This window comes from Bos javanicus, chromosome 28, assembly GCF_032452875.1.
Source record: "Bos javanicus breed banteng chromosome 28, ARS-OSU_banteng_1.0, whole genome shotgun sequence".
In the NCBI taxonomy this organism is placed as follows: domain Eukaryota; kingdom Metazoa; phylum Chordata; class Mammalia; order Artiodactyla; family Bovidae; genus Bos; species Bos javanicus.
The window spans coordinates 47,173,767-47,200,097 of record NC_083895.1 but is presented as its reverse complement, the minus strand read 5'-3'; the positions used below and the strand labels follow the sequence as shown (position 1 = coordinate 47,200,097).

At 39.6% G+C, this 26,331-nt stretch overlaps 1 protein-coding gene and 1 long non-coding RNA gene across 6 annotated transcripts in view; one reads left to right on the top strand and one right to left on the bottom strand.

The window, feature by feature from the left end:
- On the bottom strand, window positions 1-15,065 carry LOC133240619 (uncharacterized). 4 transcript variants are annotated; one of them, XR_009734279.1, is made up of 4 exons: window positions 14,161-14,971; window positions 13,140-13,314; window positions 11,106-11,208; window positions 1-911 (listed from the first exon to the last, which is right to left on the bottom strand). It is a non-coding gene; the product is annotated as an uncharacterized LOC133240619 (long non-coding RNA). The 4 variants fall into 4 exon arrangements; XR_009734276.1 differs by lacking the exon at window positions 1-911 and adding an exon at window positions 14,985-15,065 and having other exon boundaries at window positions 8,280-11,208; window positions 14,161-14,249; XR_009734278.1 differs by lacking the exon at window positions 1-911 and having other exon boundaries at window positions 8,280-11,208; window positions 14,161-14,249; window positions 14,843-14,971.
- TFAM (transcription factor A, mitochondrial) overlaps window positions 15,035-26,331 on the top strand; it is a 16,370-nt gene continuing 5,073 nt past the window's right edge. For both annotated transcript variants that reach the window (XR_009734275.1, XM_061405768.1), the window contains exons 1-6: window positions 15,035-15,534; window positions 16,108-16,226; window positions 17,715-17,785; window positions 18,194-18,343; window positions 22,479-22,574; window positions 26,270-26,326. Coding sequence is in view for 1 of the 2 variants with exons in the window: in XM_061405768.1 (XP_061261752.1) it covers window positions 15,434-15,534; window positions 16,108-16,226; window positions 17,715-17,785; window positions 18,194-18,343; window positions 22,479-22,574; window positions 26,270-26,326 (594 nt within the window). In the remaining variant the exon portion in view is untranslated. The remainder of the gene's footprint in view (window positions 15,535-16,107; window positions 16,227-17,714; window positions 17,786-18,193; window positions 18,344-22,478; window positions 22,575-26,269; window positions 26,327-26,331) is intronic.

The following is a 26,331-nucleotide window of genomic DNA, read 5'->3' as shown; positions in this document are numbered from 1 at the left end:
ATATCCCGGAGGCAGAGTCTGTAAACATAGGTACAAAGTTTATTATTAGAGACACAGCACACATGGGAGAGCACACAGAAATGTTTGTGCTTGAGACTGAAGCAGGGCGGAGATGCGCACCTGGAGAGAAAGGGTGCGGGCGCCCTCCTTAGTGAGAGGGAGCACAGTAAGGAGTCGATTAAGTCATTTATGTGGGTCAGCTCTTCTTTTCTTTTCCCACACCTCACCTACCCTGGTACTCTCCCCTGGGTTGCACATGCACCCCTCAACCAAGAAGGATCTCTAAGTGAAGGCTTCTGGGAAGAGCAAGACTCGTCACGGTCTGGCATTATCCCTTGGCTTCTGACCCACAAGGGGCCTTCCCAGCATGTTTAGTGTCTTCCTTGTCCCAAAAGAGGGGGAGGAGATCCCTTAATTCTTTACTCAGGGTTTTGCCTCTGCCTCTCTTTGTCCTTGCCATGATTGTTTCCTTGAGATGTTTACAAGAGATAGAGACTGGATATTTACCCTGCTTCTGTTGTTATAGCCATTTGGAGGCAAACAGGAAGCTGATTGTAAATGCCTCATCTGGAGCCCACCTAACTGTTACTCAGGAAATGCAAACAAGAGGCTAATTGTAAATGTCTAACCTATAGCCCATCTATCTCCCACGTTAACCACCTCCCCCCCATGAGAGATATGAGCCCTAATAAATCTTTATTGGGAAGATGAAGAGCAAAGGTCTGATTTCCATAACTTCTTCAAGCTGGCAAGGAACTCGTAGACTGTACCTAGTGGGGGTCACAGAGCTCTCATGCTGTCTTATTAAGTGGGCTCCAGGGTAACTTCTGTTGTTGTTCCAGCAGGGTTTCTTCCCAAGAGTGGTTGGAATCTCTGCGTCACCATTACCTTGTCTGGGAAATCGTCGTGTCCTTAGAAAGAACAAACTAGACAAGTTGATTAAAAAGATGCGTACCAAAGATCAATAAAAAAAAATTATTATAACCAGGTTCAAGCAGGAGTAAAACCAAGGTTACATTCGGTAGCAACTTTGACCCTGGTCCAGATAGAGTCAACATTTGGGTTACCCTGTTCCAAAGAATGGAGCCATTTGGCATGGTCATATACATTTTTAATGTTTTTTTTTTTCCTTTTAATTAAACCAGTGCTATTGATGGAGGTACAACAGACCCAGTTAGAAGCAGTTGAAGGAGTGATAATCTGAATGTTAACAGACAACATAAATCTCATTTCTTTTTAGGAGAATGAGCCTGAAACCCAATTTGGACCTGGGCTTTAGGGAGACTTGTAGCCAGGTAGTCATTTCCAGGTTTGTCCAAGAAGTTCTAACTTTTTAATGTGGTATTAACATATAAGCCAAAGCAGTTGTCACCATTAACAATTTTAGTGTTTTTCTAAGGATGAGAAGATGCAAGAATTTGGGCTCAAGGAAATCCTTTCATGAAAATATCTAACTATCTGAAGGCCTGTTGTGTCTATTTTTCCAGAGCACAGAGTGAGTGCCTAATTTGTGACATCCACCCTGAATTCCGCTCAGGGGATACTGAAGGTCAATATAGAGGCTCTATATTGCTATAGAGGCTGCTATGGAGGGAACCTTTAAGGTCATAGTTTGACCATGGTTTGGCAGCATGTCATGGCCATTTTGTCCCACTGTGCTGGGAGTGCTTACTCCCAGGTTTGGTGAAGGTTCCACCGATTTGGCTGCTCAGTGCGGTCCTGACCAGGCCTGGACCAGGCCCATGAGGAGCAGCAGTCCCTGGGCCATACTGTCTTACTGGCCTCCTGGTCCAGGAAAATATTCCCTCTTGTTGCTTCTTCTCCTGTCTAGAGCCACATAATTACAACCATCGATCTCATATGGAACTACATGGCGTCATTTTGTCAGTGGCTCGGTCACGCACTCGGTAATGTAAGGGGCAACACTTCTCGAAATAGGCAATGTGAAAACAGTATGGCAGTGATAGTAAAGTCCTAAGTAAGAACCTAGGAACAGCCCAGTGAATACCTAAGTTACAGGAACAGCCCAGCATATACCTAAGTTATCTGACTTAGTCTCTTCTGTGTGTGGCAAAGTAGCCTCACTTGTGTCTGACTTTTTGCGATTCTATGGACTCCAGCCCACCAGGCTCCCCTGTCCCTGGGATTCTCCAAGCGAGAACACTGGTGTGGGTTGCCACGCCATCCTCCAGGCAATCTTCCCAACCAAGGAATCAAACCTGCATCTCTTAAGTGTCCTGCACTGGCAGGTGCATTCTTTACCACTAGTGCCCCCTGGGAAGCCCCTGTCCATTTTGTACTGATCCTTATTTCTTAGGGAAACTATGCGTTGGCATTGCCCATGAGGCACCAGCCTAGTTTACGAGTGTTACTAGATTGCTTATCCTTAGTATGATTTAATTGTTCTCAGCATAGAGGAGCCTTTACATTTAAATTACCATAAATCCATCCCATAATTGTGGGAGGTTTTATTCCTTGGTTGAAATTTTGTTTGTTTCTCTGCTTGAACTTGAGTAATAGAGAAAAACTTATATTTATGGCCAAGATCAGAGAAGGAATTATTAATTGGTTGACTGAGGGGATCTCATCTAGTAATACTAACATGACTAGTATTCTAGTAATGAATGACTATAATTTTATTCTTATATCTTATAATCTTATTAAGATACATTTCCTAAGAGTCAGCCAATTAGAGCCTTGGAGTGAAGAAATCAACCAAGGTAACCCAGAAGTGCTAGACTATTTAATTAGCCACAGACCCATTAGACTGATTTTTAAAACTAGCATAGGATCATGTCTATGATAGAAAATTATTTGATAAATATGCAAAGGTCAAAGAAGTGAAAAAGAAATGTTATAAAAAGTCATACAAAATCAGGTCAGGACCTTTGGCAAGTTGTCTACTTCTGATGTCACCTTTTTATCCTCATGTGAGTGTAATTTTTCCTCTAAGTGCTGTTTGAAGGTGGTTTTGAGATCAGCAGTCCTCTCTATAGGTTAGTCCACTGCAGGGACCTTTTTTGAGGGGAAATTAATCCAAGAGTTACTTCCCTTCAGTTTCACTGTGTGTGAGCTAGTTAAAAGTACCTGATTAGAGTCCTTCTGTCCAGGCTGGTGATAATGATAGCTTATACTGAACGGTGTCAGAGTCCCAATCTCTGAAGAAGACAATTTGGCTTTGGGACCAGAGATGAGGCTTCAGGCACTCAGAGCTTTGTGTGGCAAAAGTTTTATTACTGTGAAAAAGGGGTGGAGAAAGCTTCTGACATAGACATCAGAAGGGCCCAGAGAAAGTCTTATCAAGGCCTTATATACTTTTGCAATTGGTTACTAGCAATAGAAAGGTCTTACCAGACCCACTCCTACAACATACATCTTAAGATAACAGAATTAGTCAGAAAGTTCTTAAGGAGAAACACGTCCTCAAGCAAGATACTTTGTTGTTATATAACCATTAATATAACCAAACCAAACCATTAATAAGCCAAAGAAAGGCAATGCCAAAGCATGCTCAAATTACTGCACAATTGCACTCATCTCACACACCAGTAAAGTAATGCTCAAAATTCTCCAAGCCAGGCTTCAGCAATACATGAACCATGAACTTCGAGATGTTCAAGCTGGTTTTAGAAAAGCCAGAGGAACCAGAGATCAAATTGCCAACAAGAGAGTTCCAGAAAAACATCTATTTCTGCTTTATTGATCATGCCAAAGCCTTTGACTGTGTGGATCACAATAAACTGTGGAAAATTCTGAAAGAGATGGGAATACCAGACCACCTGACCTGCCTCTTGAGAAACCTGTATGCAGGTCAGGAAGCAACAGTCAGAACTGGACATGGAACAACAGACTGGTTCCAAATAGGAAAAGGAGTACGTCAAGGCTGTATATCATCACCCTGCTTATTTAACTTCTATGCAGAGTACATCATGAGAAACGCTGGGCTGGAAGAAGCACACGCTGGAATCAAGATTGCCGGGAGAAATATCAATAACTTCAAATATGCAGATGACAGCACCCTTATGGCAGAAAGTGAAGAGGAACTAAAAAGCCTCTTGATGAAAGTGAAAGAGGAGAGTGAAAAAGTTGGCTTAAAGCTCAACATTCAGAAAACAAAGAACATGGCATCTGGTCCCATCACTTCATGGCAAATAGATGGGAAACAGTGGAAACAGTGTCAGACTTTATTTTGGGGGCTCCAAAATCACTGCAGATGGTGACTGCAACCATGAAATTAAAAGACACTTATTCCTTGGAAGGAAAGTTATGATCAACCTAGAGAGCATATTAAAAAGCAGAGACATTACTTTGTCAACAAAGGTCTGTCTAGTCACGGCTATGGTTTTTCCAGTGGTCATGTATAGATGTGAGAGTTGGACTGTGAAGAAAGCTGAGCACTGAAGAATTGTTGCTTTTGAACTGTGGTGTTGGAAAAGACTCTTGAGAGTCCCTTGGACTGCAAGGAGACCCAACCAGCCCATCCTAAAGGAGATCAGTCCTGGGTGTTCATTGGAAGGATTGATGCTGAAGCTGAAGAAAGTCCAATACTTTGGCCACCTGATGCGATGAGTTGACTCATTTGAAAAGATCCTGATGCTGGGAGGGATTGGGGGCAGGAGGAGAAGGGGACGACAGAGGATGAGATAGCTGGATGGTATCACCGACTCGATGGACATGAGTTTGGGTAAACTCTGGGAGTTGGTGGTGGACAGGGAGGCCTGGAGTGCTGCGATTCATGGGGTCACAAAGAGTCAGACACGATTCAATGACTGAACTGAAGGAAAAACTTACCCTTGAGCAAGATGTATTGATTTATTGTATAATCATTAGCTCTGGGCTTAAAGAAAGTTTGTTTTAAGGATGGTTGTCATAACAACTCAAAACATAAGAAAAAACCTTTTATGTGACTAAGACAAAGGAATAGAGGGGAAAAAAAATTGGCCTTTTCTCCTCCTGGAGAGCCCCAGACCCCTTTCTCTTCTTCTAGGGTCCTGGACTCCTTATCAACGTACCTAAGAATAAACTCTCTCAATAGTCCTTTGAATTCTTTCTTTTCCAGAATGTATAATCCTTTCGTGGCAGGTTACAAGGCATCCGATGTTCATCCAAAAATAGATTGCTGATATAAACTTTAGAAATAAACTTAAGAGTGTCCCTTAATAGATTGGTTAAACTTTTTAGCAATATAATGTAACAGCAAGGAACTAACTGGAAAGTGAGTCTTGGCAAACACAGGTCTTAATTAACAAAACCGGAATGTAATATTTAGTGAAACATAAAAAAATTTTTTTTCCATTGTGAGAGCATTAATCCTGCAGCCAAGGAAGGCTTTATCCCATCAAATAAAAGGGGTTTGTCAGGGGGCCAGAAAAAACCAAGTGAATTTTTCATAACCCTAACTGATTTACAGCTATTGTTTACCCATTTTAAATTCCCTGATTTTGGAGTAGACTGCTGCCATGCTTTAAGGACATCAGGATAGCAAAAGAGTGACAGTGAGGGGTTAATTTTTTTAATTAATTTATTTATTTTAACTGGAGGCTAATTACAATATTGTAGTGGTTTTTACCATACATTGACATGAATCAGCCATGGGTGTACATGTGTCCCCCATCTTGAACCCCCCTCCCATCTCCTTCCCCATCCCATCCCTCAGGGTCATCCCAGTGCACCAGCCCTGAGTACCCTGTCTCATAAATCAAACCCTGATGGGCAATCTGTTTCACATATGATAATATACATGTTTCAATGCTATTCTCTTAAATCATTCCACCCTTGTCTTCTCCCAAAGAGTCCAAAAGACTGTTCTTTACATCTGTGTTTCTTTTTCTGTCTCTTATATAGGGTCATCATTACCATCTTTCTAAATTCCATATATATGCTTTAGTATACTGTATTGGTGTTTTTCTTTCTGACATACTTCACTCTGTATAATAGGCTCCAGTTTCATTCACCTCATTAGAACTGATTCCAATGCATTCTTTTTAATGGCTGAGTAATATTCCTTTGTGTATATGTACCACAGCTTTCTTTATCCATTCATCTGCTGATGGACATCTAGGTTGCTTCCATGTCCTGGCTATTGTAAACAGTGCTGCGATGAACATTGGGGTACACGTGTCGCTTTCAATTCTGGTTTCCTCAGTGTGTATGCCCAGCAGTGGGATTGCTGGGTTGTATGGCAGTTCTATATCCAGTTTTTCAAGGACTCTCCACAATGTTCTCCATAGTGGCTGTACTAGTTTGCATTCCCACCAACAGTGTAAGAGGGTTCCCTTTTCTCCACACCCTCTCCAGCACTTATTGTTTGTAGACTTTTTGATAGCAGCCATTCTGACCAGCATGAGATGGTACCTCATTGTGTTTTTGACTTGCATTTCTCTGATAATGAGTGATGCTGAGCATCTTTTCGTGTGTGTGTTAGCCATCTGTATGTCTTCTTTGGAGAAATGTCTGTTTAGTTCTTTGGCCCATTTTTTGATTGGGTCATTTATTTTTCTGGAATTGAGCTGCAGGAAGTACTTGTATATTTTTGAGATTAATTTTTTGTCAGTTTCTTCATTTGCTATTATTTCTCTCATTCTGAAGGCTGTCTTTTCACCTTGCTTATAGTTTCCTTCGTTGTGCAAAAGCTTTTAAGTTTAATTAGGTCTGATTTGTTTACTTTTGCTTTTATTTCCATTCCTCTGGGAGGTGGGTCATAGAGGATCCTGCTGTAACTTATGTCAGAGAGTGTTTTGCCTACGTTTTCCTCTAGGACTTTTATAGTTTCTGGTCCTACATTTATATTTTTAATCCATTTTCAGTTTATTTTTGTGTATGGTGTTACAAAGTGTTCTAGTTTCATTCTTTTACAAGTGGTTGACCAGTTTTTTCAGCACCACTTGTTGAAGAGATTGTCTTTTCTCCATTGTATATTCTTGCCTCCTTTGTCAAAGGTAAGGTGTCCATAGGTGTGTGGATTTATCTCTGGGCTTTCTATTTTGTCCCATTGATCTATATTTCTGTCTTGTGCCAGTACCATACTGTCTTAATGACTGTAGCTTTGTAGTATAGTCTGAATCAGGCAGGTTGATTCCTCCAGTTCCGTTCTTCCTTCTCAAGATTGCTTTGGCTATTCAAAGTTTTTTTGTATTTCCATACAAATTGTCAAATTATTTGTTCTAATTCTCTGAAAAATACCGTTGGTAGCTTGATAGGGATTGCATTGAATCTATAGATTGCTTTGGGTAGTATACTCATTTTCACTATATTGATTCTTCCAATCAATGAACATGGTATATTTCTCCATCTATTAGTGTCCTCTTTGATTTCTTTCATCAGTGTTTCATAGTTTTCTATATATAGGTCTTTTGTTTCTTTAGGTAGATTTATTCCTAAGTATTTTATTCTTTTCATTGCCATGGTGAATGGAATTGTTTCCTTAATTTCTCTTTCTGTTTTCTCATTGTTAGTGTATAGAAATGCAAGGGATTTCTGTGTGTTAATTTTATATCCTGAAACTTTACTATATTCATTGATTAGCTCTAGTAATTTTCTGGTGATGTCTTTAGGGTTTTCTGCAAACAGTGAGAGTTTTACTTCTTCTTTTCCAATCTGGATTCCTTTTATTTCTTTTTCTTCTCTGACTGCTGTGGCTAAAACTTCCAAAACTATGTTGAATAGTAGTGGTGAGAGTGGGCACCTTTGTCTTGATCCTGACTTTAGGGGAAATGCATTCAATTTTTCACCATTGAGGATAATGTTTGCTGTGGGTTTATGATATATGGCGTTTATTATGTTGAGATATGTTCCTTCTATGCCTACTTTCTGGAGGGTTTTTATCATAAATGGATGTTGAATTTTGTCAAATTCTTTCTCTACATCTATTGAGATAATCATACGGTTTTTATCTTTCAGTTTGTTAATTGGTGTATCACATTGATTGATTTGCAAATACTGGGTTAATTTTTGTAGAAGTAGAATAAGCTTCATCTATGTGTGCCGTAATCTCTATAGATCATTGTGAAATAATATTTATTTACTATATCAAAGTAATAAAAGATTTTAAAAACAAATATAAATCACTTAAAGGCAAAGAAATTCACAGTCTGTTATAAAAAGCCACACTACAAGAAAACCTTGTTCTCTTAACAAAGAGAGAAAACCAGATTCCCGTTTGGTGTCAGCTTATTGTTAACTACAAAATTTGTTTACCTAGTTAATTTCAATTTAATCTTGTAAAACATATTTAAAAAATAAATCTTGTAGAAGTAATAATTTTGCAAAGGCATCAGAGATTAAACCATAGTCATCTGTAATGATAGGCTTAAGAAGACACATTTGAAATCTGATTACAATGCAATAGCTTGGTTACTGCTGTGACATATAACACTTTAAATTAGCAATTAGAATTATGACTGGTAACATTTGCCAGGAAATATCAGACCTTTATGAATTTCATCTAATTGTTAAAACATCTGCATTAGTGATTACTACCACACAGCATTCACTGTGAAACAATAGTTATTCACTTAGCCTAAGTAACAGTGAAAGATTTCAAAGGCCGTTTAAATCTTAAGAAAACTTGTACCATGTACAGAACTCTTTTCTCAGTTTCCACTTTCCACAAACCTTCCTTTTACTTTCTATATCCATCAATTATCCCAGTCAGAAACAGTCATCTGTAAGTCAGACCTACTTCCTTTTTCCTTAATAAAATGTAAGAATAAAATGTAATTCCATTTCTCGTATCTTATTTACCAAAAACACGCAACTTACTCTCTTTAAGCAACCATGAACTGTCCTTTATCAGCTCTCTATAGATTGTTAAACATAGATCACCCAAAGTTCTTATCTTATTTGTATTTTTTTCTTAAAAGTCTCTTCACATTGAATTACTTTCCTTGGTGACAAATTGTAACAAATATAGCATCCTATTAGTGTATATTAAACCTAAGCACAATAAAAGTATTACACAGTGTTGATGACTGAAGACATGTCTCTACTGATTAGATCAAGCAAACAGAATAGAGTTCATTTACAAATTCACTCTTGCCATCTCCTGTTAGACAACTTCCAGTTTACCTTTTTTTCATGGACCTAACAATCCAGGTTCCTATGCAATATGGTTCTTTATCACATCAGACTTTACTTCCACCACCAGACATATCCACAACCAGGGATTGTTTCTGCTTTGGCTCAGCCTCTTCATTCCTTCTGGAGCTATTTATCTACTCTTCTCCAGTAGCATATTGGGCACCTCCTGACCTGGGGAGTTCATCTTTCAGTGTCACATCTTTTTACCTTTTCATACTGTTCATAAGATTCTTAAGGCGAGAATGCTGAAGTGGTTTGCCATTCCCTTCTCCAGTGGACCAGAACTCTCCACCCCATGACCCATCCGTCTTGGGTAGCCCTACAAGGCATGGCTCATAGTTTCATTGAGTTAGACAAGGTTGTGATCCATGTGATCAATTTCATTAGTGTTCTGTGAGTGTGGTTTTCATTCCGTCTGCCCTCTGATGGATGAGGATAAGAGGTGATGGAATTTCAGCTGAGCTATTTAAAATTCTTAAAGATGATGCTGTGAAAGTGCTTCACTCAATGTGTAAGCAAATTTGAAAAACTCAATAGTGGCCACAGGACTGGAAAATGTCAGTTTTCATTCCAAACCCAAAGAAGGGCAGTGCCAAAGAATGTTCAAACTAACACACAATTGCACTCATTTCACACGCTAGCAAGATAATATTCAAAATTCTCCATGCCATGCTTCAATAGTAGGTGAACTGAGAACTTCCAGATGTACATGCTGGACTTTAGAAAAGGCATAGGAATCACAGGTTAAACTGCTACATCTGTTGGATCATAGATAAAGCAAGATAATTCTACAAAAACATCTACTTCTGCTTCATTGACTATGCTAAAGCCTTTGACTGCATGGATCACAACAAACTGTGAAATTCTTAAAGAGATAGGAATACCAGAGCACCTTACGTGCCTCCTAAGAAACCTGAATACAGGTCAAGAAGCAACAGTTAGAACTGGACATGGAGCAACAGGCTGTATAAATGTATAAATTTGCACACAATTACACCTGTCCTTTTTACTTGTCCTTCCTCCTGCTGAGTCACAGAATCAGCTTTAAAATAGAAAATATTTATTTTGCATAATACTGCTACAGCAATGGCTAAAAATAACTCTTATATGCTTTTAATAATTAAGGCTGCATACCTTGTTCTAACTGAGAAGTAATTCATAAACTAATTTGGATATCTGGGAACTAGTAATATGCAATAGATCCTTCTTTCTTATTTTTCTCTCCCTTTCATCCTTTTGTATACTGTTTTAAAAGGCAAAACCCTGTAAAGTGATAAAGACCCTAAGTAAATAAAAATGGTTTGAAGGAAAAAATTACACATGTAGCTTTCTTCATATATAATTCATTAAAATCTTGATTTACAGGAAAGATAAGCTAGGAGATATTCAGATTATAATTTCTTTCTTGTAGTGCTCAATTAATTGTTATCCTTCTATAATTTGTGTGTGTTTAGGAGTCCAGAATTACATCTATTCCTCGTGCTAAACCTATTTGACGATTGCTCCTGTTGTAGCTGTATTATTTATCCACTATAATTAGAAAAGCAAAAAAAAAGAAAAGCAACACTGCTTTCTCTTAGGAACTTTTTTTTCTCCAGGTGATATCTATATATCTAACTCTGTTATTCACCAGGGAATTATCTTGGTCTCTGACTGCTGCTGCTGTTTGCCGGTGCTACCTTCAGCTTTACCACTGTGCAAGTATCAATAAACCACGATCACTGCATGATGAACATCATATATATGTTCCCAAATTTTGCATGGTTCTCATGTAACTGTCCCTTTCACACATAACTGTCCCTTCTATTGGCAAATGATACTTTTAACAGGTAGTTGATTTCTTCTATGGGGTCAAATTTGTATATAAATAATTCGTGCAGAACTAATCTTTTTACATTTTTTATCTCCTTCTTTGTCTCCCTCCCTCCATCTGTCCATCAATCATGTTCAGTGTATCAGTACTATGCTAATACTATAGGGAACAGAAAGAAGCATAAGACTTAATCTTGTCCTCAAGTACAGTTTACCATTGGGGCTTCCTTGGTGGTCCAGTGGTTAGGACTGCGTGCTCGCAATGCAGTGGTCCCAGATTCCATCTCTCTTTAGGGAACTAGATCCTGCATGCCAGAACTGAAAGAAAAAAAAAAAAAAACCTATATTCTGCAACTAAAAAGATCCTACATGCTGCAACTAAGATCTGCAGCCAAAACAAATAAATAATTTTTTAAAGTATGGCTTACTATCGATTGAGGGAAAAAAATGTGCATATGTGCACATAAAAGATCAACAACCAGAATGCTGTATGATATGTCACAAGTAACCAGCACAAATCATACAGTCTAGAAGATCCAAAGAAGACATCTGGGGCTGGAATGATGTGATGTGTTGACTGAGTCTGAGGAATAGTCTGATATAAAGGGAAAAGCACAGGCAATAAATTGGAAGACCAGGTGTTCACTTCCACAACCGACTATTGTAACCTGAACTTAATTTCTCTCATCTGTAAGTTGGGAACCATGATTATAATACTTCTCTTCTACTTCAATCTATGAATCATACAATCAAATACAATTATATAAAGATGTTCTGAAAACATTAAAAAAATTCCAACCTAAGGGTGTGTTTTAATTTTTCATCACCTACCATAGTGTTTATGTTCAAACATCACTAATAATTAAGAAATGTTAAAAGTTCAATAGGAAGAGGGGAGCAATGCTGATATATATGTTATTTAATCGGGAGAAAAAATGACAAAATAAAAGACAGGACTGTCATAAAAATATGACTTTTTTAGGTACAATCCATACTATATTATACCCATACTTAATTAAAAACTAATAACTGTTGTGAATAATGTGGGGATAATGATAGGCAATACTTACTGAACTTTCACTATGTGCCAGGGGCTGTGCTAAGAACTTTTTATGTATTGTCTAATTTAATCTTCATGACAATCCTAAGAATCTATCATCGTTGTTCCCATTTCACAGAGGGGGAAACCCTGGGTCAGAGAGATTTTCATTTGGCAAAGTCACACAGCTAGTAACAAGCACAGGGTTTGAATCTAGATCTGTCTAACTTCTAAGCCTCTATTTTTTTAAATTATTTATTTATTTTTGGCTGTGCTGTGTCTTTTTTGCTGCATGGGCTTCTCTCTAGCTGTGGCTAGAGGCTGTCTTGTTGCTCTAGGGTGAGGGTTTCAATAGTTGTGGAAGGTGGGCTCAATAGTTGTGGCTCCCTGGCTCAATAGTTGTGGCACATAGGCTCAGCAGCTCCGTGGAATGTGGGATCTTCCTAGATCAGGGATTAAACCCACGACTCCTGCATTGGCAGGTGGATTCTGTATCACTGAGCCACCAGGGAAGCCCTAAGCCTGTATTGTTATCCAGTAATTTTCATAACTTTGGCACGTCACACAAAAGGCAGTGATAAAGTCAGAACCAAATTGAAGTGCTTTGATGTATTTATTAAATCAGATAAGAAATGGATATTTAAATAATAAATTATTACAAGCAAAGGTGAAGTGAGGAATGAAGCTTTAGATGGAAGAGAAAGGCCAGTGCATAGATGACCTAATTTGCCATGTATGACCATTTAAATTTGATTCTGTAGGTAATAAGGAGCCACAGAAGGTTTTAAGTACAGAAATGTGATCACTGCCTGCCTGGCATAGTGTTGGTGCTCCATACACACTTCATGAACAAATGAATGAATGGAATTTGCCTTTTAGAAAGACTGACCTAATGACATTGTGAAATATGGTTTGGAGGGAACTAAGACTGAAAGTAGAAAAGCTCCTGTAAAAGTCTGGGAAAAGAAGCAGAGCTGTACTGGAGCTGACCGGCACTGGTTTGAAGAGGCAATCATGTATACTTCTTCCCAGCCTCAGGTTCAGTGACATTCAGCGGATGGTTTGAAACCAGCCCTGGTAGGGTATCTACACCACAGATCTCAGAAAACACTACAGATCAGGGCTCTCTTTTTGGAGAGCAGATTTACCAACACACTACTGGCCTGAACAAAAGCTACAGCAATGAGACAGAAGAAGAAAAAATACTTACTAGAGGGGTTAATGAAGTAGAATCAGCAGTGCTTATCATCAGCTGGTTGATGGGTGAGGAGGGTCAGTGAGGGAGATCACACAATGGTTTATCATGTTATTGGGTTGCATGATTCCAACAGGATACTGGTGCCTCTTACCAAGAAGAGTTCAAGATAGGCAAAAGATAGTGAATTCTGTTCAGGAAAAACGGAGGTATTTGTGAAACATGATGGTAAAGATGTCCAGAAGACAGTGGCTATATAGATGTGAGAGTAAAGGGAGAGGTATGGATTCAATATGAAATATGGGAACCATTAGGCTGTAACTGACAGTGGAAGTCAGTTGGAACTGAAACACTGGGAGTAGATGAACTTTTAAAGCAAAATAAAGGGACAGAACCCTTAAAAACGCTGTGGTAAGTCTTCAAGTTTTATAAAGTAAATATACATAAAGCCACATGCTCTTTTGTACAAAGACAGTTTGGGTAAGTAGGTAGAATTATATTTTCTGTGTAAATACTGAATTTGGAATAAAATTATCACAGCAATGTATATGAGTCTTAAAGAATATTCACATCTGATGAAAACAGATTTATAGATCAGATTTATAAGAACTTTATAGCAAGGCTTATCAAAATGACACTTTAAAACAACAAAGACTTTAAATATTCAAAAAAATTTTTTATATCTATCAAACGTCTGAAAGAATAAAAACACTCTAGAAAAATGTAAAGAAAAGTTGTTGCAGAAATCAGCTAAAATGTAATTATAAGGAATTCTATCCCATACTTTTAGCTTGACATTGTAGTGTAACTGTTCATTTCTTTGCCTCTGCCACTAGACTTCATGGGCGGTGAAAAGAAGGCTGTGTTTTTTATCTAAGTTTGTGGCCTTGTACATAATGTGTACTCAGAAAATAATCAAACAAACAAAATCCAACCCTGTTTCTTCCATGACAGAGTGAGAGATTTGGACAGATGATCTAAAAGGTCCCTTTCAATACTGAGAATTTTTGAAAAGGAAGTGGTGATAGTTGCTTACCACTTAGAAGTGGGCTTGGTGGTCGCACTCAACGGGCCAGTGAAAGACTCTCAGCTCAATATGACACTAGTAAGAATTTTCTTACAAACCTATCCAACAGAGAAAAAGCTGTTTCAGGAAGTGGCTCTTTGAAATAAATGGAACCTGAGAGCTAGAAGCGTCCTTAGATAGCTTTAGATAAGGTTATCCTAATCTTTTTTCATGCCATTGTCCACATGGAAAATGGCGGTACTGCACATCGATCAATATCTCAAGGCATAATTGTCACAGGTTCTCAGAGCTTTGGTTGGGAAATGATCTCGTCCAACATCCTCGTCTGCAGTGGGGGAAATTAAATCTTACAGCGGGGAAGTGACATTTCCAGATCAAGACGTTAATGCAAATGATGGAGCTAGAACTCTAGTCTCCGGACAGATAACTAGTCAGTCTCCTCCCCACAAAGTAAGCAGGGTTGGATGTCAAGCTTGCCGATTAGGTCAGCGATAGTCTCAGTGGATGGGGCTATGGTCTGGATCTGTGTTGCTTTAAATGTGGTCCCATAACCACTGGCATCAGAGCTTGTTAAACCTTGAGGAACTTGTTAAGATAGCTGAGACATGGGACCCACACAAACACGGAATCAGGCTCTGCGGCAAGGCCCGGGAATCTGCATTTTAAGGTTAGAAACCGTGATCCATCCCACCTCCTCTACGGTAATTTTGGACTACGCGCTCCGACTTGAACTCAGGGACTCTGCTGGGCGCATATCGCCCAGCAACCTGACCTCAGAGCAGCGTGGGCGGCACGGCTACCGCCGTTCTAGCCGTAAACTGTCTGTTACGTACTAGCCCTTCCAGTCGTCACAAACCAGCCAGGGCCCCATCCGTGTGAGGACACCGCCGTGCCTCCAATCAGCCTCCTGGCCGGGCGGCTGAGCAGGCTGCCGGGGGGTGGGGGGGTGGGGTTGGGACAGAGGCGGCTCAGCTTCGCCCCCTCGAGGCCAGGTCCCTCCGCAGGCTAGCCGGGTTGCAGTTTCCCTTCTCCGCCTCCGAGCGCCTTTTTCTTCGTAGTCCCGCCCACCAAGGAAGCCAGTACAGCGCCTGCGCCTTCTACCTTGCCCCGCCTCCTAGCTAATCGGAAGTTAGCCGATTTCCCATAGTGCCCCGCGAGTGGCGGGCATGATAGTAAATCCGGTAGGCTCTCCGGCGGGTTTAAGTCGGCTTTGTTGCGGTTTCTCTTGTGCCAGGGCGCTGTAGGGAATTGGGGCCTGGTCAGTGCTTTGTCTGCGGATGCAATGGCGCTTCTCCGGGGCGTATGGGGCGTGCTGAATGCGCTGGGAAAGTCAGGAGCGGATCTCTGCGCGGGCTGTGGCAGTCGACTGCGCTCTCCCTTTAGGTAAGCCTGCTTGCCTGCACCTTCGGAGGCGGAAGGGTTCAGGACGCCTTGGGGTTAGAATGTAGACGCTGTTCTCCGCTTTCTGACCCCCCTGAAATGGTCAGGACTGACTTAGCCCTGTGATTCCGACCTCGACCTTGCCAAGGGGATGATAGCTTTGAGACCAGGCCTTACTGCTTCAGTACCCCTTGCCTTCCTTCCGGTCACCTTTCCCCTCCTCCCGTCCCTCCTCATTCTCGTACCTTGGAGCACCGGGTTCGTTGTCCCCTGCGAAGTCGCCGCAAGAGTCTCCTGCCTTCATCTAGCCATTGAGGCGAAGCCCAGGAGCTGGAGATACATGCTTTCCTTCACTCTCTGCCCTTGCTAGGGGGTTAGGGCTTTTGAGACTTCAGTTTTGCAAGCTCTTTCCCCTGGATAGGACAGGATTTTAAATATCATTAGTGTTCTTGCCGAAGGTGTTAGGTGTCAGATATGTAGCATCTTGATATCTTGCTTGGCATCTGTGTGCACGTAATTATGAATACAGGTACTTAAATGTTTAACACTGGTTATTTTCTTTTTATTTATATGTAGTTTTGCGTATGTTCCAAAATGGTTTTCATCCAGCTTGAGTGGTTATCCAAAGAAGCCCATGACTTCATACGTTCGATTTTCTAAAGAACAGCTGCCCATATTTAAAGCTCAGAACCCAGGTAAGGAGTTTGGGTTATATACTCTTCTCTGATGTACTAAAGATGCCACTAAGCAGTTAAATTGCAGACTTGATTTTCAGTATCAAGGCATCTGTTGAATGCAGAAACATAACCATTCTGTGTGATGGCCTGTAAAATAGATATAACATGGGCTTGTATGAAAGCCACCTGCCAATGCAGGAGACATAGGAGTCGCGGGTTCAATCCCTGGGTAGGGAAGTTCCCCTAGAAAAGGGAATGGTGACCCGCTCCTTTATTCTGGCCTGGAAAATTATGGACAGAGGAGCCTGGCAGGCCACAGTCCATGGATTTGCAGAATCAGACACGACTGAAGCGACCTAGCAGGCATGCATAAGGAATCAGTGTAAGCACAGCAGTAAGGTAATTTTACCAAATAAAAATGCTTTAAATGTAATTGAGAACTGGTGAAAGCTATTTTAAAAATAGCATGTAGAATGCAAAGTACTTAGGAAAGAGGATAAAAAAGCTGAATTTGGGGCCTTGTGGCCATTGGCCCAGAGGACCATTGACGAATCATTTTACCTCTTGCTTAGCTCCTGCTTCTCCCACTGCAAATTATTAATAAAGTTGCAGTGAAATAATTTATGTGGATGTGTTGCATAAACTTGAAAGCTGAATACAGGTTATTGTTAATTTTAAGAGCTTTTTGACTGAAAGCCAGTTGAATTTCTGAAAGATTTCCAGTTAGGTTTGTTGACTCCCTAGAAAGACTGGGTCCTTATTGGGGCTGTAGTGTAAAGATAGTGACCAAATTAGTAATTGCTGAGCTTTTCTTATAATTCCTAAAGCTTTTTCATATGCATTATATCACAGGGCACTTATGAAAATCATGTGAGCTGTAATAGTCACGTAAAGAACTGGTTTAAGAGACATGCTTCAGTACTCACATCTTTTGAAATGTAGGAGTTGAAACTAACAAGTAGTTTGTTAAATCATTTATACCTTGTCATTCCAGTTAAGATGGGAAGGAAATGGAGAAAAATTATTTGGTTTTAGAATAATTTAGCTTGTTTGCAAACAATATTTCTGTAATTTAGATACAGGTGGTGTTATATGAATCAAGACTATATTTTGTTGTTTAGTCAGGTTTTATGAACTTGGTCATTCCTGAAAGACTTGAAAAAAATGTTTTTGATTGAAATATGAAGTAGAAAACTTGTAGACACTGATTCCCCAATTGCTTTAACTTAGTAATCAATTCCTGAGGACCATTTTGGTGGTAAGTGGTACTATTCCTTAATTTAATCATTAGATAATAGACTTTAATAATGTTAGATAAAATATTAAATTATTTATTGTACTTAAATTAGTTGGTTAAAGAAAAACTAAATAATTTTAAGTTGTGTGTGGTAAAATGTCTGTAAAAATACTTAATTTTAGAGCTAATGGATTATTCTTTCCTGAAAGTCTTTAGAAATTGATCCAGAGATGTAAAATGGTGATACCAATTTTTATTTCATTTCATAGATGCAAAAAATTCAGAACTAATTAAAAAAATTGCCAAGCTATGGAGGGAACTTCCTGATTCAGAGAAAAAGGTAAGCATATAAATTTTTAACATTGCTGACCAGTTACTTTGCAGGTAAGGACAACTGTCATGTCCTTTAAGGAAAAAGATGACCCAGAGTTTTTTTTTTTAACGTTTGTTATCTCAAAGGAATGTCATACTTTCTCATCCACATAAATGATGAGAATATGGATAAATGGCAGTGGTGATGAAGCGTTGGTTTTTGAAGCAATTTGAAGTTGGAGGCCAGTTGCTAGACCTTCACCTTGGATAACACATTTGAAGAACACGTGATTTATAAGTGGGATTTCAGAGTGCATTTTCCACTTGGTGGTTCAGTCAGTTTGCTGAAGTTACGCAGTTGTCCTTCCCCGTCAGGTGTGCTATGTTTAATTAGCCAGCAATAGTTTATCAACTTCTTATTTGGATTTTTTTATAGATATATGAAGATGCTTACAGGGCAGACTGGCAGGTATACAAGGAAGAGATAAACAGAATTCAAGAACAACTAACTCCAAGTCAAATGGTATCTTTGGAAAAAGAAATCATGCAGAAACGTTTAAAAAAGAAAGCGTTAATAAAAAAGAGAGTGAGTATGGTTGGCATAAAACTGAAATTTGGCAAAAAACTGAAATTTATATATCTATAAATACAGGTTTGCTTTTTTTCCTTTGGCAAAAAACTGAAATTTATGTATCTATAAATACAGGTTTTTTCCCTTGTTTTGGTGACGTGGTAGAGAATGACTTCAGTTAGGAAAAAATAGGATAGTTTCCTTCTGCCACTAGGACCACGTGCCTTTGAGTATGTTGTAAACCGTTTTTGCTCCTTTTGGATGTGTCTGAGTTCGAGATACATAATTAGGACTGGTGTGAAAGCTGTAGGAACAGAGTTAGGAAACAGGAAGATCAGGAATAGCAAAAGTCTTGATTCTCTGTCATTTCTAGAGTACCTTACTGATTTGAATTGTTCTATAGGTGATGGTGAATTTGATTCTGAATATTGCTGAATGGACTGAATTCATTAACTTATCAATGTTTTAAAAATACCTATTGTAGATAATAAAATTAAAGTGCCTTTAGGATGAAATTCAATTTTTCCTCATTAAAAATCCCACATGGTTCAAAATTAGTGGCTTCCAGTTTAAGGTATTAGTCCATATAAATTCTATTGTTTGACAGACTACATCTTTCCATACTATTAGGTGTGAGGTGGTGAACTTGCTGATCCAGTATATATACCATAAAAAATGATCATCAGAGCAAAAGCTTACTTCTCTGAAAAAGTAGATTCCAGCCTTTAGTATGAAGTGATGGAATCTCTCTTCCTGATCGCTGTGTCTTAAGCCCTCCTAGCTCTTGGGTTGAGGACTCACCCAATTTCAAGTCAATGATAGTAATCGGAGACTGCTAATCCAATCAGTAAAAGGAAGCCAGAAAAAATAGGGATGGTATTTGGAGGGTGGAAAACTAGGGTTTATTCTCTCTTGAGCTCTCCCTTGCTCTTTAATGCACCCAACTAGTACTTTGAGTGGGGAGGACCAGAAATGAAGATTGAGCAGATATAAGGAGTTTCTTATTCAGGTATTTCTGTTCCTTTCTCTGTTGTATTCCAGTTCAGTTCAGTTGCTCAGTTGTGTCTGACTCTTTGGTACCCCATGGACTGCAGCATGGCAGGCCTCCCTGTCCATTAGCAACTTCTGGAGATTACTCAAACTCATGTCCATTGAGTTGGTGATGCCATCCAACCATCTCATCCTCTGTCATCCCCTTCTCCTCCTACCTTCAATCAGGGTCTTTTCCAGTGAGTCAGTTCTTCGTACCAGATGGCCAAAGTATTGGAGTTTCAGCTTCAGCATCAGTCCTTCCAGTGAATATTCAGGACTGATTTCTTTTAGGATGGACTGGTTGAATCTTCTTGGAGTCCAAGGGGCTCTCAAGAGTCTTCTCCAACACCACAATTCAAGACATCAATTCTTGAGCGCTCAGCTTTGTTTATGATCCAACTCAACATCCATACATGACTACTGGAAAAACCATAGCCTTGACTAGAGAGACCTTTGTTAGCAAAGTAATGTCTCTGGCTTTTTAATATGCTGTCTAGGTTGGTCATAACTTTCCTTCCAAGGAGCAAGCATCTTTTAATTTCATGGCTGCAATCACCATCTGCAGTGATTTTGGAGCCCAAAAAAATAAAGTCTGACACTGTTTCCACTGTTTCCCCATCTATTTCCCATGAAGTGATGGGACCATATGCCATGATCTGTTTTCTGAATGTTGAGTTTTAAGTCAACTTTTTCACTCTCCTCTTTCACTTTCCTCAAGAGGCTCTTTAGTTCTTTACCTTCTGCCATAAGGGTGGTCTCATTGGCATATCTGAGGTTATTGATATTTCTCCCAGCAGTCTTGATTCCAGCTTGTGCTTCATCCAGCCCAGCGTTTCTCTTGCATGTGTGCTATACATATTGTAGTTGTCCAGTAGGGGTTGGATGTTCTTTTTTTTTCCCTCTTCAGTCTTTGTTCTCTTTACTTTCGGATTTTCGAGGATTTTTTTTTTTTTTTTAGCCATGCTGTGTGGCTTTTGGGATCTTAGTCCCTTGACCAGGGATTGAATGTGTGCCCCCTGCAGTGGAAGGTTGGAGTCCTAACCACTGGACTGCCAGGGAATTCCCTTTATCTCCAGCACTTCTTTTGGGTTCTTTCTTATGATTTCCCTCTGCTTACAATGCCTGTTCTTGCAGGCTGTCTAGAATCCTTACCATATTAATCACAGTTGTTTTAAAATCCTGGTCTGATAATTTTGTATCCCTGCCAGTTCTGATGCTTGTTTTGTTTCTTTATGTTAGGCTTTTTGTCTTTTAGTATGCTTTGGGATTTTTTTTCTTGATAGTTAGACATATGATGTGCTGGGTAAAAGGAACTGCTGTATATGGGCCTTCGTAATGTGGTAAGGCATGGGGCAGGGGAAGCATTCTACAATCTTATGATTAGGTCTTGGTCCTTTAATAAGGGCTTCCTTGGTGACTCATTGGTAAAGAATACACCTGCCAATGCAGAAGATCAGTCGGGAAGATCCCCTGGAAAAGGAAATGGCTACCCACTCTAGTATTCTTGCCTGGGAAATCCAGTAGACAGAGGAGCCTGGTGGGCTACAGTCCCTGGGGTTGCAAAAGAGTCAGATATGAGTTAGCAATTAAAACACAAAAAACCCTTTAATGAGCCTGTAGCTTTGTGCTTAGGTGGTACAGGATGGCTAAAGTGAGCTGCAGTCTAGTATTTGCTTTCATTGAGGTCTTTTAGGCTCTTGATAGTATACCAGCAGGTTAGGTTCTTAATGTTTATTTGTGTGTTTATTTTTTATTTGACTGCACCAGATCATTAGTTGCAACACGTGGGATCTAGTGTCCCAGCCATAGATTGAATCCCAACCCCCTGCATTGGGAGCACAGTCTTAACCGGTAAACCACCAGGGAAGTCCCAGCAGATTAGGTTCTGATTAACTAGTTTCCCTTGAGGGCAGGCCTTGTTAAGAATAATAAAGTACTCTGGCATTTCGAAATGATTCCTTTTCTTCCTGCTGAAAGCAAGAGGGGTTTTTTTTTCCCTTGATATTTACTGTGGGAATCTGGTCAAGTTCCTGGAGAAAAACCTCACAGTATTATGAGGCTTTCCTATGAGTGGTGGTAGCTCTCAGAGCTGTCCACATGGAGCTTCCAGCAGTCAGTCAGCTGTGGTTCAGTTTCCTCCACACCACTGGTTTCCATTCCTCTATCTGTTCCAGTAAGTCTCGACTCCCTGTGTTCACCTGTCTGTGTCTGTCTCCAATCTTGAGAGCAGCACTTCACCCTGTGTCCCCTCTTCAGTGGATCCAAGAGAGTTGATTTTGCAGTCTGATCAGCTTTATACTTATTGGATGGAGTGCTGACTTCCAAACTCCTTACATGTAGAACCAGAAACTTAGAAGTCTGAGTGACTTTTCCGTAAGACTTCCATTTGCTCTCCCTGTTGGAATTTTTCTTCCCATTAGATTCCCAGTTCCAGCTACTTGCAGTTTAGGTGAGAGGTGGGGGCCAGGCAGTTGCAAGTGAAGCACCTGGAAGAAATAGCTAGCAGTGGCTCTAGAAACAGAAGGGGAGATGCCTCCTCTCCCGAGGGGCTCAGGGCTGAGAGAGTGACCTCCATATGTAAATCAGAGGAGCCCTGCTTATGAATGAAAGTTGGGTTCGTTATTGACTGTAAACCAAATTGCCATTAAAACCCCCATCGTTTTATAAATTTCTATCTAAGTTCAGAAACTCAGTAGGTTAGGATGAGGCAGTGGCCTTCATTAGACAATGCAGCAAATGCGCCAATGTTCTTGAGTTGTCAAGTGGGAGTACGTAGTGCTTTGTCCAAGGAGAAGTGGTGCCTTACAAGGATAAAACGGGTTTTTTTTTAATGTTTAAAAAGATTTTGTACATCCTGCTCATTTATTCAGTTCATGGAGACCATAAACATAATATGTAAAGGAAATGTTTCTGTATGAAAAGTAACTTATAAAATCTATTAGGATTTTCAAAACAGTACTAATCAAAAATTCTGATCCCAAGAGGGAACAATCGCATACTCATAATGTTCATTTTAAAGAATATTCTGTAATTCATGGTAGTGAATGAAGTTTCTCTAGGTAAATTTAAGTATCATAGAGTTTAAAACTTTATCTCACCTTTCATTTTTTTTACTCAGGAGTTAACAATGCTTGGAAAACCGAAAAGACCTCGCTCAGCTTATAACATTTTTATAGCTGAACGTTTTCAGGAAGCTAGGGATGGCACATCACAGGTAAAACAAAACTCTGTATGTTTTAAAAATGTTTACTCTAATTTTTAAAATAATATAGACAGGAAACTTTAGGGGTGCAACCTGTCAAGTGGTGAAAAAAAGTGGTAAATTACTATAAAGAAATAGTATATATAAATAAGACCTAAAAATCCTTTTTCTTACCACATAAAATGTTTAAAATTTGAATGTGTTATATATACATATTCAGCCATGTATATACATAGTCAACTTTTTAAATTAAAAAACAAAATTTTCACCTTTATAGGAGTGTTCAAGTTCTGGAGACTTTTCTTATCCAGCACTTCTGAATGGTTTTACAATCACTGGGAAAGAATGAGAGAGAGAGGTATAATGTTTCATACTGGGATTTGAGTGTGGCTTCATGTTACGCCCTTTAAACATTTTTGGTTATCCCATGGGAATGTATTATATTACACATATGAATGGTATCTATGTCTGCAGAAAGAAGAAAACAGCTTGTCATTCTTGCTGTGGCTTAGTCTTTCCTTTATTTCCTTTTTAGAGGCTCCAAATTGTTAGTTGTACTATTCCTCTTTTAATATGCCATGGTAAGAAAAGTTGTCTGCTCGGATTCCTAATTCTTGTCAGTGTGAGATGGAGGTTTTTGCCACTCTGATTCTTTGGGTTATTTAGATCTGTAGTTCATTTCACAGATCCTGTTGGACATATGATTAAATGATGTGTATATGTAACGTATTTTTCTGGCTATATATGATTTCACTGACTACTTCCCTTGGGATTTTATTTTCCTTTTGAAAAGTAGTACCATTTTATTTAGTGTTGTAGGACATCGTAGGTTACTTCTGAAAAACAAAAAGGGGATCTTCTCGGACCAGGGATTGAACCCATGTCTCCTGCATTGGCAGGTGGATTCTTAGCACTGAGCCACCAGGGAAGCCCTGGATTTTAAATTTAGTTTCCATGGCCCTACATTACTAAAACAGCAAGCCTGTTTATTTTTTTAGTTGGAATTTGCTCAGTCACTAACTAACTTTGGATTTCATTTTATTAGTATAAGAAGGTTTTGTGTTAGAGAATCCTTCTGAATCAGTAGTTCTCAACTCTGACTGCATCTTGGAATCACCTCAGAAGCTTCCTGGCTGGCCTTTATCTCTGAAATTAAAATTAATTTAATTCTATCATTTTTATTCATGTAAAAAAGTGCATTCTCATAGTTTTAAAGAATCAAATGAGGCTTGTTATGAAAGACACAAGTTTCCCTGTGCCGTCATGTTCCTCACTCCAGAAGCAAATGCATTCTGTTTTAGTTGATTCTTGTAGTATTTACCCCCATGTCTCTAAGTAATGTTCCTCCATTGTCACGTCCTGATTTTTCTAAAATTCTAAGCGTTACCTATATTTTAGGCATTCCCTCTCACTGTGTAAGGTGAGCGTTAACTCTGTCTCATCGCACTGTTCACTCTTCTGTCAGTCTGCCTCCCAATATAGTTACATAATTTGGGTTAGATCAGTATTGAGTACTTAATACTATGATGTGTGCATGCTAATTTGCTTTAGTCATATCCGACTCTTTGTGACCCTGTGGACTGTAGCCTTCCAGGCTCCTCTGTCCATGGGATTCTAGAGACAAGAATACTGGAGTGGGTTGCCATGCCCTCCTCCAGGGGATCTTCCTGACCCAGGGATCAAACCAGTGTCTCTTAAATCTCCTGCATTGGCAGGTGGATTCTTTACCACTAACGCCATCTGGGAAGCTCAGTGGCTCAGCCAGTAAAGAATCTGCCTGGAGAGGAGAGCCGGGTTTGATCCCTGGGTCAGAAAGAATCCCCTGGGGAAAGCAATGGCTACCTACCCCAGTATTCTTGCCTGGAGAGTGCCAGGGACAGAGGAGCCTGGAAAGCTATGGTCCATCGGGTTGCAGAGTTGGACGCAACTAAGCGACTAACGCTTTCTGCACTTAGAGCGTGGAATTAGCTCTGCTTTTCTGCTCCCCAAATGCTGTGTTGGTAGTGTCCTTTCCTATTGTCTTTGTCGCTGTGGATTTTATGCCTTTAGAAATTTTAGTTGTTTAATTAAAAAAAATAAATCACAGAAATGAATTGCTTACAGTTCTGAAGGTTAAAAGTCCACGATCAAGGCCACATCCTGGTGAGGGCCCTCTTCTGCTTCATAGCTGGCACCTTCTCTCTCTGTGTCCTCACATGGTGTGAGTGCTCATTTAATGTGATTTTAGATAGCACCAGAAGTAAATACCTTCCCATCCCTTTAATTTGTTTTCCATGAATTAGTTTTTTAGGTGAAAGATTGTTTATGCATGCAGCTTCATAAATTATTGTTTAACACACTGAATATGAAACTTGTGGATTAAATATAAGCAAAAAGATACGTTATGAAAGAACTAAAAGCATGAAAGCAATTCTTTCCAAAGCTAAGAGAGCAGTTATTTAATGAGTAACCATCCCTGAATATACTAGATGTATTTATAAAGGGAAGCTTAAAATACTCAAAATAGGCTCAGATACCATCTGGGTACCTCACTTTTTGTTGATAGGAAAACAAAATTCAGTGAAAGTTCTGGTCAGAATAGTGAAGTTAATAGTTCTAACTCTACTTCTTAAAATCACTGATGATATCCTCCTGCCTTTAATAGGCACTTTTCATCCCCCTCTCCCTCACATTCTCCGCCTCTCTCTCTCCTTCTTCTCTGCTCCTCATTCTCCACCCGCCCATTTTCCTCTTCAGTCTTTGCTCTCCGGTAGCAGCACCACAGGCTGTGTGAGGTGTACTCACTGTCTCTCTGCCTCTCCTCCAAATATGGGATTCCTGCATCCCTTTAATTTTATAGATTAAAGCTCCCAAGCCTAAGGGAGGTCATAGAACTTTTTCCGGGTCACATAGTTAAGCTCAGCTGTGTAGGAGGAGAATCGGCGCTGTGTTGCTCCTGTGGTGACAACTGAAACACAGTGCACAGACATGAGAGGTCAGAGAGCACTTAAGCCACAGAGGAGACAAAACAGTATTTGAGGCTAGTCTGTGACAGAGTAGCTTATATTTGAATATTAATATCTTTGAATTCAAAAAGATAAATATCTGCACAAACAAAGGAACCATCAACAAAATGAAAAGTAATCCTACCAAATGGGAGAAAATAATTTGCAAATAATTTAGAGAACTCATATGACTCATTCCCCCACCCCCGAAGAAAAAAATCTGATTAAAAAATGGGCAAAGGATCCGAATAGATATTTTCCCAAAGAAGACTTAGAGATGGCTAACAAGTATATGAAAAGGTGCTCAACATCATTGTCAGGGAAATGTAAAGCAAAACTACAATGAAGTACTCCCTCATATTTCTTAGAATGGCTCTTATAAAAAACAAGTACTACTGAAGCTGCAGTAGAAGGGGAACCCTTGTGCTGAAACAGTAACTCAGAACACATAGACACGAGCAACACGTTGGTGACTGCGCGAGTTGCTGGGTGGGGTGGGAGGGTGGAATGGGCAAAGGTGGTCGAAGGGCACAGACTTCACAAGCGCTGCACTGCACACCTGAATGTATTGTTACATGTTAGTTACAGCTCAGAGTTTTGAGGAGTCTTTGCCTGTGATTCTTGATATCTGAGTGTGTGTGGTTGGAATGAATAATAAAACAGCATCTTTCTTCAATCACTGAAGTCCCTGTATCTGGTACTTAAGTGTATATTGTTTTACAGGTAAAGCTGAAAGCTATAAATGAAAACTGGAAAAATCTCTCTAATTCTCAAAAGCAAGTAAG